Source organism: Passer montanus, unplaced genomic scaffold, assembly GCF_014805655.1.
Source record: "Passer montanus isolate IOZ18808 unplaced genomic scaffold, ASM1480565v1 scaffold9, whole genome shotgun sequence".
Lineage (NCBI taxonomy): Eukaryota > Metazoa > Chordata > Aves > Passeriformes > Passeridae > Passer > Passer montanus.
The window spans coordinates 774924-793897 of NW_024374367.1; the positions used below are offsets into that span (position 1 = coordinate 774924).

The window sequence follows — 18974 nt, forward strand, 5'->3', positions numbered from 1 at the left end:
TACTGTTTTAATGTCAGGTATTAATCTTTAATTCCACATCACAGCAGTCGAGTGAATGGGTAAGGGAAAGGAACCCAAAACAAACGGCAGATATTTACATCTAAAATTCACACCACTTATTTGTTGGTTCTGGAAACATGCTATCACAATATATACAATGAAGTACCTTTAGGACACTTGTACAAATTAATTTTTTCCTTTTGAATTTGATTTCCATTATAGATAAGATAGCTGTTTTCATTTTATTTTAAACATGAATACACAAAAGAGAAGTGGTTAGAGGTTTTCGCCTTTTTTTTTAAATAAGCACAGAATGCCAGAGGTTAAAAACACATTTACAGGGCAGAATACCAGTCAGACATCACAATCTATACATTTTTTGCTCAATTTCCTGTACAAATACACAGCATTCAAATGGGGGTATTTACAAAGAAGCATGACCAGAGGAAATTTTAAATATCACATAATTTGTTTCCCAAAGGCTCTTGCTCTCTCCAGCCTCCCCAGTTTTGGCTGATACTCCTTAGAAGGGATATGCAATATCCCTTACCTAAAAAAGGGTAAGTAAGCTAAAAACCAAAGAGGAAAATACGAAAAAGGATCTGAGTCTTGCATACAGCAATAAAACCAACCCAACTATTGGGAAAAAAAACATAGGATTCAGAGAAATTGTTTTAATTGCTTTTCTTCTACCACTGTAGCTCCTTCTCAATTTTGTTTCAGATGGGGCCAGCAGGTACACTGATGATGGAGAGATTTATAGCAGAATTCCACCAATTTTCTCAGGAATGCACATGCTATTTTCTTATGCAAAGAAAACCCAATGAAAGCAAGTACACTGAGGTTTGAATTAGAGTTAGGTATAGAATGTCAAGGTCCTGTTCAAAACATCCTGTTGCTGTGGTTTATACAAGGAATCTTCAAATCCTGTTGGGCAAGTGCAACAACTGCTGTTGCTTCCACCTACTCCAGGACTGAGCTCGACGTTGGAGTTGTACTATGCTAAAAGACACCTCACCCTACAGAGAAATAGTAGTTCCAGGCAATATTAGTTCCAAGATTCACAAAATCTCAATAATAGTCTTTCTATCTTCTGCTCCCTTTAAGGCAGACACTGAAAAGGGAGACAGAATACTTGGTAGACATCAGAACAATAACAGAAATTTAACTCCAGAGAGGCTTAAATTTGGTAAACTCAGCAATTCATCCCACCCTTCTTTATGTGGACCTGCCATGTATTAGGTATTTGTACACATCACCTGATTGATCTTTGAACTCTTGCAAATACATAGGAAAGCCAGACTCCCCAAATGGACTCACTGCTGTTGTAGCAGGTCTCTAATCAGAGCAGGAGGATGCATTTTCTGTGACTGATTAGAGATCTGGTGGGCAGGTTTTCCAGCTGCCTGGGACTCAGTCCCATGGTAATTGCATTCTTGGTTATGCAAAGTTTTATTTGCAAGACCTGCTGGTTTTTCACATTAAGGAAGCTTGGTAAGTCACTACATTTACTACTTTTAGTCTTGCTGCCAGGAAAAAAAAGAAACTGGGGCAAGGGAAATGGAATTAAAACTTAGTTCTTTTTAAGAACTTCACTGGAAGAGTCTCAGTGGGATTGGAGAATAGCATATGTGAAAACATTTCACCCTTTTCTAAGGAATTACCTTGACTTACCTTTACTGAAAACATCAGTTGTTTTCCTGCATTTGTTCTATACCAGAGATCCAGCTTGGTTTGTTAACAATGAAGACTATCCTAGCATTGGAAAACTCTCCTTCCTGCTAACGATGAAACATCCACTATAGGCCAGATTTTATTTTCATTGTTTAAATTGTGAAGGATATAATGATTACAAGCAGCCTGTGTTAGTAACAAAATAGAGGAAGCAAGAGAGACTTTGTTCCAGCCAAATAGGCCATTTAAGAAACAAATCTATAACTTAGTAGTTTTGCATGGGCTAGAGCTTGAGAAAGAAAACAAACAAATCCTCTTAAAAGTCCCCTTCATACAACTGCTGAGTCCAGACTTTATACAGCCAGACCATCCTTAGCCAGTTCAGAAACCATGTACTCTGCCCAGTCACTGTATTTAGAGGTAGTGCTAAAGGTGACCTGTAAAAGATTTATAATAATCCTTTTTTGCTTCTTTATGATGTTTTTAGCAGGAGAAACAGAGCAGTTAGGCAGGAATTCAAGATGGAAGTTGGGTGCTGCTCCTGTTTCTGGCACTAATTTATGTGGTGGAGGTCTTACTTGAAAGTGCTTCAATTTTTCAGCAGTAGGAAAGAGGGAGGGCTGTTTCCATCCTACGGAGTGTGCTTTGCAGTCTGCAGGTGAAAGGGTTATAAGGAAGGCTAAAATGTGTGTGGGTATGGCAAGGGAAAGGAAGGTGGCGTGTTCATCCAAAACCATTAAATATTTGATACTATTTTGATTGAAAATTTCTTGATCAGTGTGAAAACAGGAATAAAAGGTTTCTTAGAACCAAGATATTTTCTTTGTAAAGAACAATATTACCCACAGATACTTTTTTCCTGAACTGTGCAAGTACTGATTAAAAGGTTTTGGGTTCATAGACCTGAACTGTCTTCAGCTCTGCACAGTTCTGGTTTGTGTGGTGTGGCTTGGTTCCCCCACAATGTTCCTCAGCCCTTTCAAGGGCTTATTAATAAAAAATATGGGATGGGGAAAGGGTGTATTGCTGCCTGAGGACAAAAGGAAAAAGAAATCAACCTTCCAGAAGAGAGGAGCAGCAGCTCTTACTGCACATTCTAAAGAAGCAAAAGAGGAAACAAACACTTGTTCTTTACAGGTTGCCTTTAAGGTCCCTGACTCTGGGGTGTACACTTGATACCAGGCATTGCTCAAGTCTTGGTGTTTTCTGTCTGCTCTGAGATGGAGATTCTTTCTGCACACCAGCTGCAGTGAGTTGTTGGAGGGGACTGAGGATATGGAGTTAACAGGGATGAATCTCAGCTCCTGGGTGATGGAAGTTGGTGAGAATTATGATGTTCAGCCCTGAGGCAAGGATTGTTGGATATGATGTGTTTAAGCCACCTTTTCTTTACTGGCTGGGTCATCAACCAGCTTGTGGCATGAGAAACTCAATTTGGTTGGTTTTGTTTTAATCTGGAATAGAAATGCTGGTGTCAACAGCCTGCCCAAAGCTGGGCATGGGAAAGGCCTACAATGAGGTTGTAGCTCCAGTAGCTACCAACCTCCTCTCGTTCTGTAGCACAGATGAATAACATGATTCCCATGAGAAAGCAGGTTGGCTTAGCCAGTGAAAGCAAAATTTAAGAAATGAAACAGTACATAAAAAACAAAGGAGGCAGAGTTTGTTGGAAATGATATCTTGGAGATCAGTGCATCAGCACTGCTTTAGATTGCCTCAGCACCTATGAACCAATGCAGGGAGATCACTGCACAGATATGTACAATCCTGCTCTCAAAAGAGCCAATTTCTTCTTAGAATTGCCATCTTTCCACTGCCTGCAGCTCATGCACCTTCCAGCCTGACAGTTCATAGAATCCCTGATTTCAGCAATGAGCTTTCAATTCTGTACAGCAAAGAAATATGTCCCTAGTGCAACTGCTTCTACTCATGTGCGTCTCAGAACTGGGAGGAAAGCAGGTTCCAAATCAACTTGCCACATTCCCCCCGTTTTCCCCTCCACTTAAAATTGTATTTTTCATCTTCTGCAAGTCTCTATGGCTCATATGCCGTGTGATGTGGTTAAGAAACTGCAGAAGGAATAAACTGTCCACTGCACAGAAAGTTAAAAAACATAACGGAAAGGTGTAAAAAGAAATTAAAAAGGAAAGCAGCAACCTGCCATGCTGGCCCAACTGCTTCTGTGGGCTTCAGACATAACCTTGCGGCAGTAGAAAATCGGTTTGCTGTTCTCCGAGTCCCGCTCTCTCTGTCGTATCCAGACCTGGAATGCCAATGCCAGCTGCACACCAGAGCTGTCCCTACTGCTCACTGATGCCGTGCTCCCATGCCACCCTGGCCTGCTCTTCCTTTCCACCACTCACTGGTTGGGACACTTTACGATGCAACGGGCGGTGTTTGTCGTCATCTTCAATCATCATCCCCTCCTCGTTCTCCATGTTTGGCAGCCGGGAGTGGTAAGGTTTGGGGGGCAAAGCAGGAGGGTCCATGGTGTCCTGAGGAATGACTCCAGTTGGAGCAGAGTGGCTTCGGCATGGCTGGGATTTGAGCGACTCCAGGACATCAGGCTCAGAGAGACTGTACCTGACAGGGAGGTAGGGTGTCTCCAGATCTTCGTCAGTGTTCCAGGCCTGGCTGGGCACAGAATCCATGGTGTCTGTGCGAGGAGGTGGTTCAGAAGAATGTCCAAAATTGCTCTCGCTCAAGGAAGAGACACCACTGCTGGCACTGCCCGATAAAGTGGAGTTACTGCCATCTAGACCAGACTGCGGACTGGTGGGTGATGCAGGGATAGGATGAAGAGGGGACTGTTTGGAGAGAAACAAAACCAGGTTAAAATTGACAAAGGAGGCAATCTTGTGTGTTGATCCCCATTTCAGGTTTTGACAGCGTTGTTAACAATGGCACAGTTCCATTTATGTTCAGAATGTCAAGGATTATTGGTTGACATGTATGGAAGTGCTACTTGTGGGCAGACAAGTGCACTCAACAACACCAGAGCTGTTAGAGAAATAGTAGCTGAGGTGATGATCAGGGTGCTGAAATCACAGCATATGGTGCAAAAAAGGAAAAGGGAAGGACCTACAACCTGTGTGTTATTTCTATAGCATTCAGCTGTGGAATAGGTTAAGAGCTTTCAGTGGGTTTTCTCATGTGCCTTACTAGCGTGTTATAAATAGTGTTTCTGTGTTCACAGGCTGTTTGGTGGGAGCAGAGAAGGGGAGATCCCTTCCAGGAGCCCGTTGTGCTCCTGCCATTACCTTGCGCAACGTTCGTGCGGGCAGGGCCGGAGGAGCATCACTGAGCTGGTGGTGGAAGGCATCGAAGTGCAGTGAGTAGTGTCCTGCAACGAGACAAGGGTCAGAAATGCAGACTTGTGCTGTTTCATTGCAGCCACCGAGCTGGGTTTAGCTCTGTAATGCCAGCCTAGAGCTGCCTGTCTGATGGATACTGCGGAGTGCATCTGTCACACACAGGCTGCTAAGGAGAAGTTAAGTGCAGAGAGGTTTCACTGCTCCATTATCGAGAACCTCATGACAAGGCAACAGGCTCTTAAACAATCAACATTTGAAGTTTCATTCTGTAAGCTTAAATTACTGCGAAAGTTGGTCATTGGAAGAAGCCACACCAAGCTTTGACGCTTTCACACTTAATTCTTGTCCCAAAGTACACAAAAGTCCATATTGCTTAAGGACTGCAAGAATCTGAATATTTGGAAAAAAAAATTGAAAACCTAGAAGACCAGGAAAGAAAGACAATGGGGTTTTGTTTCTGGTTGTTTTTACAGGGGTGGGGGGAAAAGGCTACAGTCAGCTTTTAGGTGGTGTGGATTTGTGTGTGTGTGACCTGCAGGATTTGCAGCAGGCCTGCTGGGCAGGTCCTTACCATGGGGCAGGCTTCGGGGAGGCACTGGTGGGGCCAGGGCGCTCCCGGCGTGGGCAGACAGGAACGGCAGCGCCTCCCGGCTTCCGCTGTCCAGGCTCCAGCTACTGGGTGCTGCTGGCACAGCTGAAGGATTGAAACACATGGAACTCGGGTAACAGGACAGGGAGCTGTGGGGCCAGCACTGGCTTTCCAGAGTGCTCTTCAGCAGCAGAGGGACAGAGCCAGGGACTCAGTGAATGGCAGGATTGAAAGCACAGAAAGGCTACAGAGGGTTAAGTTTAGAGATGCTTTGTTAAGGATGGGAGAGTTAGGTGATTGCAGGGTTAGTCTGCTCAGCTCCCCTCCAGCCCTGGGCTCATTTCTAATAAATCTGAAGAGCAGTAGGACTCTGGCAGGATTTTTGCAAATCAGTGTGGAGGTAAAAATGAAATCCCACCATAGGAATGGTGGCTGGATCTCAGGTGTGAGCTGTCCTGCTTTGTGGGGCGTGGGGACAAAGGAACATGGCAAAACCCTCTGGAAACACAGGATGGTCTGTGGCTGCACTGCAGGCTCAGTAAGGACTGAATAAAGGACATGAAGGAAATTATACCTCAATCTGTTTCAATCTGTTGCAAAAGAAATTACTTCAAAGCTCCAATTTACTAAGCTACAGAGTTGATCAAGAGCTTTGATGACAAAATATTTAAATACAACAGTTTGGCCTCCTTGTATTACAAGTCTCCTGAAGAGATCAAGCTTTTGTGAATCAGGAAGTATAGAGAGAGCAATGCTTGCTGCATTTAACAGACAGTGAATATTAACTTCATGGACTTGGTTTTTCATAAAAATAAAAGCTGCTTCTTGACATGAACATGAACCTTTTTCAAGATCTTGAGAATTCTGTCAACCTTGAACATTATTAAAATGCACCTTTCTTCCAAACAAGACTTGATTTATTCTGAGAAGAGACATACAATAGTTGTATGTTTATTTAAAAACAAATAGTCAACTGCAACTGCTTCAGATTAGCAAAGAAAGAAAAAAAGTAATTAATTGAGCTTGTCAAAGAAAACTGAGATAAAAATAGCTTTTTCCATCTTCAGTTTGCAAAATGGAAGCCTGGAGAAATAAACATGGAGTTTGACATCTGAAGAGGATTTCTCCTTAATTAAAATGCCTGCAGCCATTCTTGGTACATTTCTTTCTAAAATGACTTCGAAAGGTTTCTCTTTTTTTATTTTTTTTTGTCTCCCTAGTTCATGAGTTAGCATGAGCACGGGCTCCCCAAGGCCTAAAATTCCCTAAAGTAAAAAAGATCACAAAGTGACAGCTTCACAAGACAGAACAAACCCCATAAAAATATAAAAGTAAATATTTTTTTTTAAAGAGAGACTCTGCCTGAGAACCTGAGAAAGGCATATGAAGAAGAATCTTGACAGAGAACAGGTTCAAACCAGGGCCTACCTCTCTATAGAAGTAATGTGGCTCCAGATGGATTTTCCCTGTACACGTGCCAGAGTGCTCTAATTTGCACTACTGCAATTGGTGTCAACAGGCTAAAACAGAGGGACAAGATGCAACAGCAGTGCCAGCCTTGCTCATCTCTCCTGCCATGTCCCATCATCAAATGAAAAGGAGAGAAAACCTGATTTGCTTGGCCTGTAAAACTATTGCTGTGCTTGTTGTTTTGGGTTTTTTTAAAACACTGAGATGCAGAATGAGAATGTGAAGAACACATGGTAGCCCAGTGAAAAATCCATTTATGCTTTCTCAGTGTTCCCTCATTCATAGCCTTTTGAATATTTAGGAGTGCTGGAAGAAGGTGGGATGATTTTGAAGAGTTTATGCTGCCCAGTAAAACCAGTGTTTTAGCCAAAATGCTTCAGGGAAGAACCAAAGCTGGGAGGTCCCAGTGCTGTGACTTAGCCCAAGTCTCTCTCTGTGACTGTTCAGTGGCCAAGTTTAATTAGTGGGGAGGCTGCATTTGAACCATTCTGCCCCGGGTGACTGATGTCACCACTGTCACTGGGAATTACCAAACAGAACTGACACGGCCAGGAGGGGTGGGGGAAGTCAGGCCCTGACTGCTCACAAAACCAGGGCAGATGGCATCCCAGCTACATAGGATGCTGAGCTTCAGGCCTGCCAGCAGCACCTGGAATGCATTTTGCCACCAGCCAGGCACCAGAGCTGGGATTCCTGCCTCACCATCCCCACTGAAGATCACCTGTGTCTTTGGTGGCTTCTTAGGGATTCTGTCTTTGGTCTCCTGGCACTGAATACCACACCCCTGCATAATATCACCCACAGATACAAATTCAAGTATTTTTTCCTAGACAGACAATAAGTATTTATCTGCCTTCTTTTTCAGATCTTTCTCCTGTCCAGTACAAAGATCTCACCATCTCTGTTATATGTTTTGTTCAGACTAACATGGATGGAGCTCTTAATCCCTGACTCCCCATCTGAACTCTCTTGTCATCACTCATTATTGTCACCAAGTCATCATTCTGCCATTTATTCAGAACTGGTGTTTGGTTTCAATCTGGGCCACTTGTGTTGAACTAGGGGATTCTGATTTATTAGAAATTCTAAAATAAAATTTGGATTTTTTTTTAAGGTACAGTTTAGTTCTGGCACAGCTACTGAAATAAAAAGAGATAAAAATCTGAGTGTGCGATGTAGGTCAGACTAGATAGTAGCAGTGGTCTTTCCTGGCCTTAAAAATCTTTAAAAGATACCATTTTCCCCAGCAATACATGACTGTTGCTTGCTTAAGCAGCCTCCTTGTCTTAGATTTTGATTCAGGAATTTTGCTCTCTTCTGCTTTTTCAGAATGCTGCCTTTCAGATCATTTTTGAGCCCATCATTTTGTCCATGGCACCTCCTTCCCAAGCTGCTCCTTTTCTCTTACACCAAACAAATTCTTTCTCCTCTTTCAGTTTTTTTCCCCCTGCAGGGACTCTGCCTGTTTCTTTTTCAAAAGAATGAGTCAAAAAAGCATATATTGCTATATGATAAATAAATATAAAACTACCTCAGAGAGAGATTACGAGAAATGTTTGTATTTTGAGCAATACGTGTGTATTAAAAAGCAGTATAACTCATGAGTAAAAAATATAGTCCCAGTCTTGGGCTGTTCTTAGATAACTTCTCATTTGCTGCTTTGCAAGTTTGCTTGACAAAGGCTGCAGGAATTGTTTCAATAACAAAATTCTAAACTCAGAAATAGGGAGGTCTGTGCCACCCCACCCTACTGTGAAGGCTCTGAAATGATGGTAGGTTGGCAGAAAGCCCAGTTAATTAAACTGTTAATTAGAAAAGTGTGAGAGAAATGCACTCCGCCAGGAAATGTAGAAGCCCATTTGTTACTTGCTGTAGCATGACCAGAAGAATAATATTTTAGCTAGCAAGCATGCATGCTGCAGAGGAAGAGGAGTACCTTTCTCAGCCACAGACAGGTTGGGATCACTGCAAGGTTTGCAGGGTCCAATCATTTGCTGGATCAAGGCGCGCTGGAAATTTGGAGGCTAAGAGAGAAGAGAGTTAGCAAAGAAGAGTTAAAAAAAATTAAAAAAGGTTGCAGACCAGCTGGGGCAACATGGGGACTTTCTGTTCCTTTTTTTTAGCAAAGAAGTTTTTAAACTAAAGATTCCCTGGGAACCTCAAGCTGTGCCTACCTTGGCAGGTAGTGCAGTGCAAGGTGAGTGGATCTCTGGGGTGTAAGTGTGCTGAGGGCCCACAGTTCCTGCTCTCTGGGGGAGTGATTTCAGACTAGCTCTAGCCTGGCCTTGTGCCCATTAGCAGCTGGAATACAATGTTTTCCCTCTAAAGCCTATCTTTGGTTTTGTTTGAACATTGATTTTGCATGCTTTGAGAAGCTCTCCAATGCAAGTGTGGTAAGTGGGCAGGATCAGGAGATTCCTTTCAAAAGCGCAGGCCAGGGTGAGATTTAAATGCTTACATGTAGGAACACTTCTCAATTTGTCCAGTGAAATTAGGGCACAGAATTTTTTAAAAAACATGTATCAGTATATTATTTCAGCCTCTCATGGTTTTTGATACCTCTGGAAATCATAAAGTTATTTAGAATAAACTTGGAGGTTAGACTGCAGGATGGATGGCCATGGTTCTAAACAAATAAAGAAAATGGTATGACTATTTGCAGTGGACCAGGGCTCACAGGATGAAGTTGGGGAGTGAGTCCATTTTCACAGGACGTGTCTGCTCTTTTAACAGCCACTACAGTTTGTATCAATCAACTGCCACAGTGAGTGTCTCCAGGGGTGGACTAATAGGGAAAGTTCTGCTTCACCTCTGAAAATGATCCTAAGTTGCTGTGCTTTCCAAAAATAAACAAGAAAGCTTTAAGGTGGTCAAAGCCAGCAAAAGTACAGCCTCAGTTTGAGGTGGTTGAAGTGACACAGAAGAGCTCAGAGGTGCTACCTGTCCGTTTTCCATGATGGCTGCGGGGTACATGGCGCTGCTCGGTCGGTCCCGGTGCGCTGGCAGCAGCATCATCATCTCCCGAGAGTGGCGGTACTTATCTGGTAGAGAGGGAGAGCCTGTAAACAAGTGAGAAAAATCACGTACACGGGACAAACAACAGCCATGTCTCTGCATGCCCAGGGATCTCAGTCCTCCTGTGCACTTGGCTCGGACACACGAGCTCACAGGACTCAGGGAAACACGGTGCCGAGCCCACTAAGCAGCTGACTGTTGGTGGTGCATAGCACGAGGATGGAGGAGGAACTGGCTTCTTGTATGCAATTAAGGACATACCACGTAGGGCGTGTAAGATGTGTGTGTCCCTAGTTGTATGTTGCAAAGTGCTTCCTTTCAACCATAAAAAAGTGGGCACTGTGTGGAATCAGCTGTGGCTGTGCCTAATGCTCCCTTGCCCCATTAAGTATTGTAGAGTTACAGAAATGCCATAAAATTGTTAATTTTAGGACTGAATGTGAGAGAAAAGGATAAAAGCTTGAGATACACCATTCAGTTAAAGCAGAAATCTATAGGAAAATACTTTATTCCTTGGTTCTGGATAGAGGTAAGTGTTGCCATTTAATTGGTCAGCTTCCTCTTGTTAAAGCAAACCAACCCCAACAATAAATAGCATATTCTATAAATGTGAGAGGCACTTTGCTTACAATGCTGCTGTAATGATGATTACTATAGTGTTGCTGTACTGAGCCCTTGGATGACACCAGACATTTACCAATGCCTAGACTTTTATAGTAGGAATAATAAGTTTGATTTATCTATTAGTTATCTGTATAGTGGTCATTTAAGGTATTGGGGTATTTCATGTAACAGCTTCCTGGCAGGTGGAATTACTTGGGACTCATGTCCGTCAAGATGAGTGCCACATAACAATACACCTTCTGGTGTGCAACAGCTGACAGTGGATTTGCCTGAAGAATGATTCTCATTAGTGACTTCCTAAAGTCTGACACTACTGATACACGCAACCCTTGGGATGCACAATATCAGGCAGGATTGATGTTGTGAAGCTGCTGAAGTGAGCTGTAATTTGCACTGATTGTTTGATTGCGTCACAGACACGCACTGAACAGATGGCAGCACACAGCGCATTACAGAGCCATGCCGGCTTTGGGGAATACATGCCCCCTCTGGCAAACTTCCACAACCACACACATTACCTGGACAGCACTCCAACATATGAGCAAAGGCATTGGTGCTGGTTGATGCAGCTTTTACCCCAGCAAAAGCAAACATGCAGTTTTGGGGACTAATATTCAGCACACAGTGGAAGGAACAATGTGTCCAGCAGAATGCAGGATAAAGTCCTACAATTGCAACATTTCAGGGGGGGGGCCAGATCCCAGATTAATCTACACCCCCACTCTGACATGAACAGTAGCAGAGTATCTGCATTCTAGTCCCGAACCCATTTTCTCCCCAGACATAGAACAGAAACATAATTAGACGACATTCTTTGCTTTTATGTACAACATTAGCTTGGAGAACACGGTGTTAACGCTTTGTGCTGAGTCTTTTCCTCACAGGTCACAGGTAGTCCTGTTCTGCAGGACAGATGTTAAGATGCTGAACTTTTAGGTGTGCCCAGAACTACAGCACAGCACAACCTACACTGCAAACTTTCTCCTTTTTATTTATCTTGTCATCCTTGCTTTTTTATGTCAAAGATCAAACCACCTCTACTGCTGTCAGTTTATATGGGATTACAGTGTCAAAAGACCTTGGACTGCAGGACCTGAAAAATCCCACATGTGCTGGCAGAGTGTAGTTTAAAAAACTGCTACCCTAAATTTGTCATTAACTATAGCTATAAAAATGGCAACAGATTATGCCAAGTGTCCAGTCTGCAAACAAAATTTAAGTATTGCTGCTTTGGACAGATAGAGAGCACAATAACCACAGCTTCTTTCAGGGACTGGCAAAACTTAAACAGCAAAGTCAAAAAAAGCTTCTAAAGCTTCCAGAGCAGACAGTGGCCATAATAAATGCTGCAGCATGTGTCAGGGCTTACTCCTTTTAGCATGTAGCTTGGTGCACTTGATGTGTGCAGCACTGTAGGTACTTTCTAATGAGAAAGGAAAACCTGTGCTAAAGCCAGAGATAGTTTTGCTTTTTTAAATTATAAATATGTTAATCCACTTGTGACAGGTATTAATTTTAAGTAATAAACTGAATGTTAATGTAAACTCAAAACTCATTGAATCTTTTCTCCTGATTCATAATTTTTATTATGGTTATGAAAAGTTTGCTCCTGCGCCAAATTGTAATTTTTTTATTTAAAAAGGAAGTTTTAATGTAAGTACATGTATTCTTGCAAAGTGCTGAGTAAGACACCAGGACTCATTTTCTACACCTTAACAAGGGACAGTGTCCAGGAAGCAGTAGGGATGCCTTTAGAGGCCAGTCAAGTGTCATGTGGGAATTGCTTTTTGAGTGCTTTGGAGGAGTCCTAACTTATTTTAAATTAAATTACTGACAAACCCTAACTCACTCGTAGCTCTTTCCAGGCCATTTTGAGTTACAGTTTCTTGCTTTCTGAACCCTGGCTTGTGTAATCTTCTAACTGCAGTGAAGTTCAGCAGTGCCTCATGAGCCACCTCAAATGAAGCCAAACTGAATGAATTTCCTGCTGACCTTTTACACAACAGTGGTGCTTCCCTGACAGGGAAGAAACTACTCAGGGGTCAAGCCAGGTGAAAACTGAGAGATACATACTTGTAATAATGAGTAACTGCTAATGTCTATTATTAGCACATAATTAGCAAATTCTTGCAGTATTCTGAGTTCAGTTCTATCTCAGCCTTCTGCTGTAACTTGTATAGATTACAATTAGTGTAAATTTTGATGCCTTAATCTGCAGTTCATTGATAAAATCAAATCTTTGATCAACTTTCATGATGACTATCCTTTAAAAATTCTTTATACATTAATAGCTTAGTTACTTTCTTTGGGCAAGCCAAATAATCACCTATTTTAAAGATTCATAAAAGGGTAATTTTTTTTGAAGGGGAGAACAATTTAAATTCCTCCTGGATTCTTAATACAAAAGGCCATGGCTTCCTTTGGTCACTGATGGAACTAATTTGTTATAAAGATACCCATCTCCTCAGGAAAGGACTCTGCAGTAAGACAGAGAAAGTGGTCTGAGTACCTGCATTGTCATTTGAATAAATGACAGAAGCATTTAAAAATCAGGCTAAACCCTAGAAATCCTATCCAACCATGCTCAGGTTAAAGCCACAGGTGACAAAGATGCTAAGTTGATAAATTTAGATGGCCTTTATGAAATAAATTGTTGGCCTTTGTCCACTTCCCATCTGACAAGTGTTCAGCTGCAGCATCGTGACTCTCGTAGCTTTGTTGGCAGTCTCAGCAGAAAGGCCAGGGGTTGGATGGGTCATGGAGACTGAACTATCCTCTCACCTCTAGAGGTGGTCCCTCCAGGACAGAGATGAGGCACATGGGTGGGGGCAGCGTGGGGGAACTTGCACAGCTGCCGCCCATGCTGTATCTGCTCTGTGGGTAAATAGAGGGCTTCAGCCTCCAGTGGTGTCAATCCAGCACCTTTCACCAGCGCTAAATTAAAAAGAATATAAATAAATACCAAAAAAAAGAAAAAAAAGGATAGAGGTGCATTGGCAGAGCTGCATGTCACATCTGTGAAGTACCTTGCTCCAGCCAGTGATACTGGTCTCATTTTCACAAGCATCAAATTCACCCAGTTAAAAAACAAAATAAAAGGAAGAATCACCAAGGAGAACACAGCTGCATTACCACAGTGGAATTTAAGTGTAAGGGCTTTTTCTCATTAGGAAGAGCTCCATTTCCAACAGCACTGTTGTAATAACCAGGACAGTGACTGGCACACTGGGAAACACAGATTGCACCTGAGACCTTACTAGAAGTGAAATCCCATGAGTGGGTAATGTCTGAATGCTGTGCTCACCTAATTTAACAGTGGACAGAGCAGCATAGAAGAAATGTCATATCACAGGCTATATAAGTATTTTTCAAACTCATTACTTCTCTTACTGTTTCCCATTTGAGATCTGTCTGGGTCCCATCCCTGGGAGGTGCTGTTGGCTCACCCAGCAGCCCAGACCCTTTGGAGCATTCATCACGTTGGTTTCCAAGCAACAGTGAATAATACCGTAAAGAGGGAAGCTGGTGATGCTTTGCAGTCATCAGGCTCAGAAAGACTGTCACAGCCTGCCACAGCCTGTCACTGTGAGCCTGTCACTGGACTTCTAAAGTGGAAAACAGTGTGAAACGGTACAGCAGCAAAGTCTTCAGATCCCCCCAAAGATTCCCATGCCAGCTGAGGCACATCCGCTTAGGGACGTCTTCCTGACATGATACCCTCTCCTCAGTTCCATCTGCCCTCTCCTCTTATTCTGGTTTCACCTGGTTACTGTTTGCCATGATTTTCCTTCCAGTCCCTGGTAATTAGTGAAGCTATTTGCCTATATTTGAAGATGTTCACTTCTCACCTTTCTACTCCATCTGATCCCTCAATTAAATCACCTTGCTGCATCTGTGTCATAACAACAGCCAGTCAATTAGGATTTTACTGACAGATGGAGCAAAAAAGCCCCAAGACTGCTTGACAGAAAGGGCTCTTCTCCATATTCCCTCTCCATCAGGAGACACAGAATACCCCTGTATGGAAAAGGTGGTAAGATTTAAATATCAGCCTTTATCTCTGACTATATCTTGGACACCTTCTTCAGATACCTGTGAAAAGAGGTGTAGAACCTGCAACTGAGAACCCAAAATGAGAGGAAAAAACCGAAAACCTTTAAGAGAAGTTAGGAAAGTCAGGAGATCACATGGAGTGGTTTTGCTTCAGCTGGGGAAGAAAATAATTAGCAATATCAAGACCAGCTACTGTAACACAAAGGCAATATGAGTACCCCCAGAGTCTGCTTTTATATTTTTCCTTTCTTCAAGAATTTCCCAGCAGGGAAGCCCTTCTTTATCTCCATTATTTAAAATTTGTATCTTTCAACATTCTTCCTATACATCTACTTTTGTATACATATGTTTCTGCTAAACTGCCTCAAGTCCTTTTTTGTCATAATTTCTTTAAGCTTGTAAAATTATTTCTTTGCCTTTGTCTTCATGATCTCTCTTTTAAGTACTATAGCGAGGACTATTCTTGTTTTCCTCTAGACTGCCTGCCACAATTTTGTGGTGGAACAATGGAAATCATTATGAAATTCAACCGCCTGAAACCAGCACGTATTAGAGATACATTTGATATATGGATGAAAAAAAGCTTAAATGGGGAATTAAACCATTTGTAAAGAACAAGTATTGAAGAGGTATTTACATGTCCAAAAGAGAAACAGTGTTACGTGTCAATGTAGTGGTGTTTCACCTGTAAGTCAGCGAGGCTGCCAGGTTTAGGGAAGCCCTGCAGGTGCCCCCCCATCAGGGCCTGTCCATGCTTACCTCGAGCACTGGAAGGGGCAGAGTTGATCATCTGGGATGGTGCTGAGTGAGTGGAGCTCAGGCTGGAGGTGGAAGGACTAGCCTAGGATGAGGATAAAACAGGGGCATTGGTGACTGAGCCTTGGTACCTGGGCTTAGGAAAACAAGCTGCAGAAGGCAGAGAAACCATTGAAAGAGACCTGAGCACATCAGTGCCTTAGGGATTTACCTGCCTTGGATGAGCCAGGGCAGCCTCTGCCCAGGTTCAGTGCAGGCCGCTGCTAACCTGCACTCAGGACTGTGGGACTTGTTCCACCTCCCCAAACCAAGAGCAGCACTAACTGCACGTGTTCAACAGGGCAGGTAAACAAAATGGGACAAAAATCTCACTTTCTGAAAGCAGCAGGGTGACCTTGGACTGCAGTACCACAGCACAAACACAGGAGATTTCTTCACGAAGTTAATCTAGTGAGTTGCTGTCATATTTCTTGAACAATGTTAGATTCTACCTATTCAGCTCTTTGAAAAAAATATCACAGACAGATCCAAGCATGTGCACAGGTAAAGTGTACTGCTCCTAAGCAAAACCCTCTGGAAGATGTTCTGTGCTGTTCCCAGCCACTGCTGCTGGCTGTGCTGGAGCTGTACCTGCATGTGGTACATATCCTCAGCAGTCTCCCCCACAGAGCTGTCTGTCAGGATAACCAGGTTTCCTGTTTCACTCGAGGTGTGTGACGACAGAGAGGACGAGGAGTGTCGGACTGAACCAAGCATGTTCAGTGGGCTGGAAAAAAAACAGACAGAATAAGGGCAAAATTATTTTTTAAACCTGTTTGTGAAGCCTGATTTTTTTCCCAACCAGTAAGTACCTGCAGTTACCTGCTGCTTTAGGTCACCTCTAGATGTCAAACACTTTTGAAAAGGCCAAAAAAGCTCAAACAAGTCCATAAATGTGGGTAAATATGAAAGAGGTGACAAGAAGATTACAGGTAAAACAGAATAGTACATAGGATGTTGAATTTCAGAACCCTAACCCAGGGTAATGTCACATCATGACCTTGGGTACATGTTTGTTTTGTTCATAACAGAACACACTGAAACCACTCACATTTTTAATGCTAAGATGAGTGGGAGCAGCTTAAAAATAACATTCCAAAGGAATCCAAGGACAAGACACACAGGTCAAAATCCAGTTTTCCTTATTGCATGCATTGGGCCTCAGCATTACAGTTGAAGGCAATTTTGGAGCTGACAGTGAGTTGATACAGCCCAGCTGGTGTGCAGGCTGTACCCTGATCTCCCTCAGGGAATGAACTTTTCTTTGTCACTCTGAACCACACACACAAATACATTGTACACTACAGCATTTCCCTAGTTTGTCCTAAAAACGCCTTTACAAAGGGAGGAGTTTTGAGGAAAAAAAATGTTATCACCCAGACACTGTTTATCAACTGCTAAGCCATGGGAGCAGCATAAGCTACTGAGTTTTGATAGCATAAAGAATGTCACCATCCTGGATTCATGGACCAACTTTCCACAGCTTTTTATGCCAGCCTTTAAAACCAGCTAAAATATAGTGACCCAATAAGAAAAATAAACACAAGAGCAATTAGCATTTTCAAATAAGCAATGTTGGCTGGCTATAAAAACCACTATTTTGTCCTTGTATGTTTATCCTCTGTCATTATCTCAGATTTAATATATGGGCATTCAGTTTGAAAAAGCACCAAGGGTCATTTTTTGATGTACTGATCAAAACACCATGGCAGCCTTTCTTGTATTTGGCTTCTGATTTGATCAGAATTATGAAAATAATGATGTTAAAATTTTTGATCCTTCAAAATGGGTACATATTGAGTTGGGTTCCAAAACAAGCCATACAATTTTCCTTTTATGGTAGATAAGGACCCAGTCATTTGCTGTTGGTGCAACAGAAGTAGGAGAGGTTGGGATCTCTGAAGTGAAATTGAGTCTGGAGAACTGAGTAGCAGGTTTGTGTTTCTGCCTCCACAGTAAGTAAAGTGATGGAGTCACACCTGGAGGTGCTCAGCATTTGCTGCAAGTTGGATTTCTCAACTTTCATATTCCAATTCTCCAACTTCAATAATTATCACTGAATGAAGACAAAAGGCACTTCTGCCTGAGCTCGTGCTGGCCCTCCTGCAGTACTGCTGAGCACTCCCCAGAGCCTGGAACCCTGGTGGAACAGGTGCAGGGCCCTGGGTTTGAGGAAGAGGGGTTACCTGTGTCGATGCACCAGCTTGATGCTCTCGGGGCTCATGGGGCCGTGCGACACCAGCACGTTGCTGCGGGGGGTGCTGGAGCCAGAGCAGGCCGGGCTCAGCTTATCCAAACCAGGCAGCTCCTGCACAGCAAACACACTTCAGCTAAGTCACTCGTGGAAAACTGCACGTTTTCTTCATTCATGCTACTTCCAGTTAGGGAACTTCTTTTGAAGAAGAAGTCCCATAACTCTCTTTTGAAGAGAACATCCAACACCTCCTGGTAATCTTCCTCTGTCTTACATAATTTTCTGCTATGTGAAATAGCAACTGAAAATTAAGCTTTACAATTGCTCTGTGATATGACAAACAACACACAAATATTAACAATTCTTGCTGAAAGGCCAAGTTAACATATTTTCTTCAACTGCCTTCTTGCACAAAAATCAAGAATTCCTTTGGTAATTTGGCAGTCCAGGAGGCTCAATCAATGCTCTGTCAGCCCAATTCTTTTGTGAACCTTACTGCAACTGACAGTTTAATCATATAGTTCAAAAATGGAAAAGTGACTGTTGCTTACATGGTACAGACTGGATCGCATCATCTGGAACTGATCTATCAGTTTCTTATGCAGGGGACGCATCTCGGGGTGCACAAATTTCTCATGGACTGCCAGACCCACTCCTAGGACATGTACCTGTGAAAAAGAAAATGCAACATCAGAAACCCAAATAAATTGTGTCTAAGAGAGAGAACAGAAGCCTGTCCTGCAGTTCTGGCAATGTGCAAGGAATATGCCACTGTCCATTACAAGACTGCTGGTAATTAAGCAAGCCTTGGAGTCCTGGCACGTTCATACTACTCCAGCAAGTATTTAAGTGTGAGACAAGTACATTTGTGTCACGTTGCATTGCTTTTCTTAGGAGATAACTGCAAAAAAAAAAAAAAAAAAAAAGCAGCTAGATTTTCTCTGCAGAGTGAACAGCATTATGCCCTCACACAGATAATGCCCTGCGACAAAAACTCCTCCCAGTGCCAGGGCCTGAGCTGCCAGCAGAGACTTCTAAAAGGAGTTTCTGATAATTGAGATGAACAGCAGCAGTGTGGCACACGCAGTCACTCCTCCTGTTCCTCATTAGTTACTTCTAAAGGTCACTTTTTCAAAGGTCAAACATATAATATTAATGATTGAATGAGATTATATAAGGTCTCAGATGAAAGAAAATAGCAGTGATAGGAGGCTTAAGATGTATGTAATTCCCTACATGATCCAAA

The 18974-nt window shown here is 42.6% G+C and overlaps 1 protein-coding gene across 12 annotated transcripts in view; it reads right to left on the reverse strand.

Moving 5' to 3' along the window:
• The window catches only part of DOCK3 (dedicator of cytokinesis 3), a 187856-nt gene continuing 168882 nt past the window's right edge, over window positions 1-18974 (reverse strand). For 4 of the 12 annotated variants that reach the window (XM_039734176.1, XM_039734175.1, XM_039734174.1 and 1 more), the window contains 10 exons: window positions 18280-18396; window positions 17721-17842; window positions 16126-16261; window positions 15499-15580; window positions 13468-13620; window positions 9988-10106; window positions 8984-9071; window positions 5560-5682; window positions 4935-5017; window positions 1-4481 (listed from right to left, as the gene is read on the reverse strand). In XM_039734176.1, the coding sequence (XP_039590110.1) occupies window positions 3975-4481; window positions 4935-5017; window positions 5560-5682; window positions 8984-9071; window positions 9988-10106; window positions 13468-13620; window positions 15499-15580; window positions 16126-16261; window positions 17721-17842; window positions 18280-18396 (1530 nt within the window). In that variant the 3' untranslated portion in view covers window positions 1-3974. The remainder of the gene's footprint in view (window positions 4482-4934; window positions 5018-5559; window positions 5683-8983; window positions 9072-9987; window positions 10107-13467; window positions 13621-15498; window positions 15581-16125; window positions 16262-17720; window positions 17843-18279; window positions 18397-18974) is intronic. The other 8 variants (XM_039734182.1, XM_039734178.1, XM_039734181.1 and 5 more) reach the window with 6 other exon arrangements.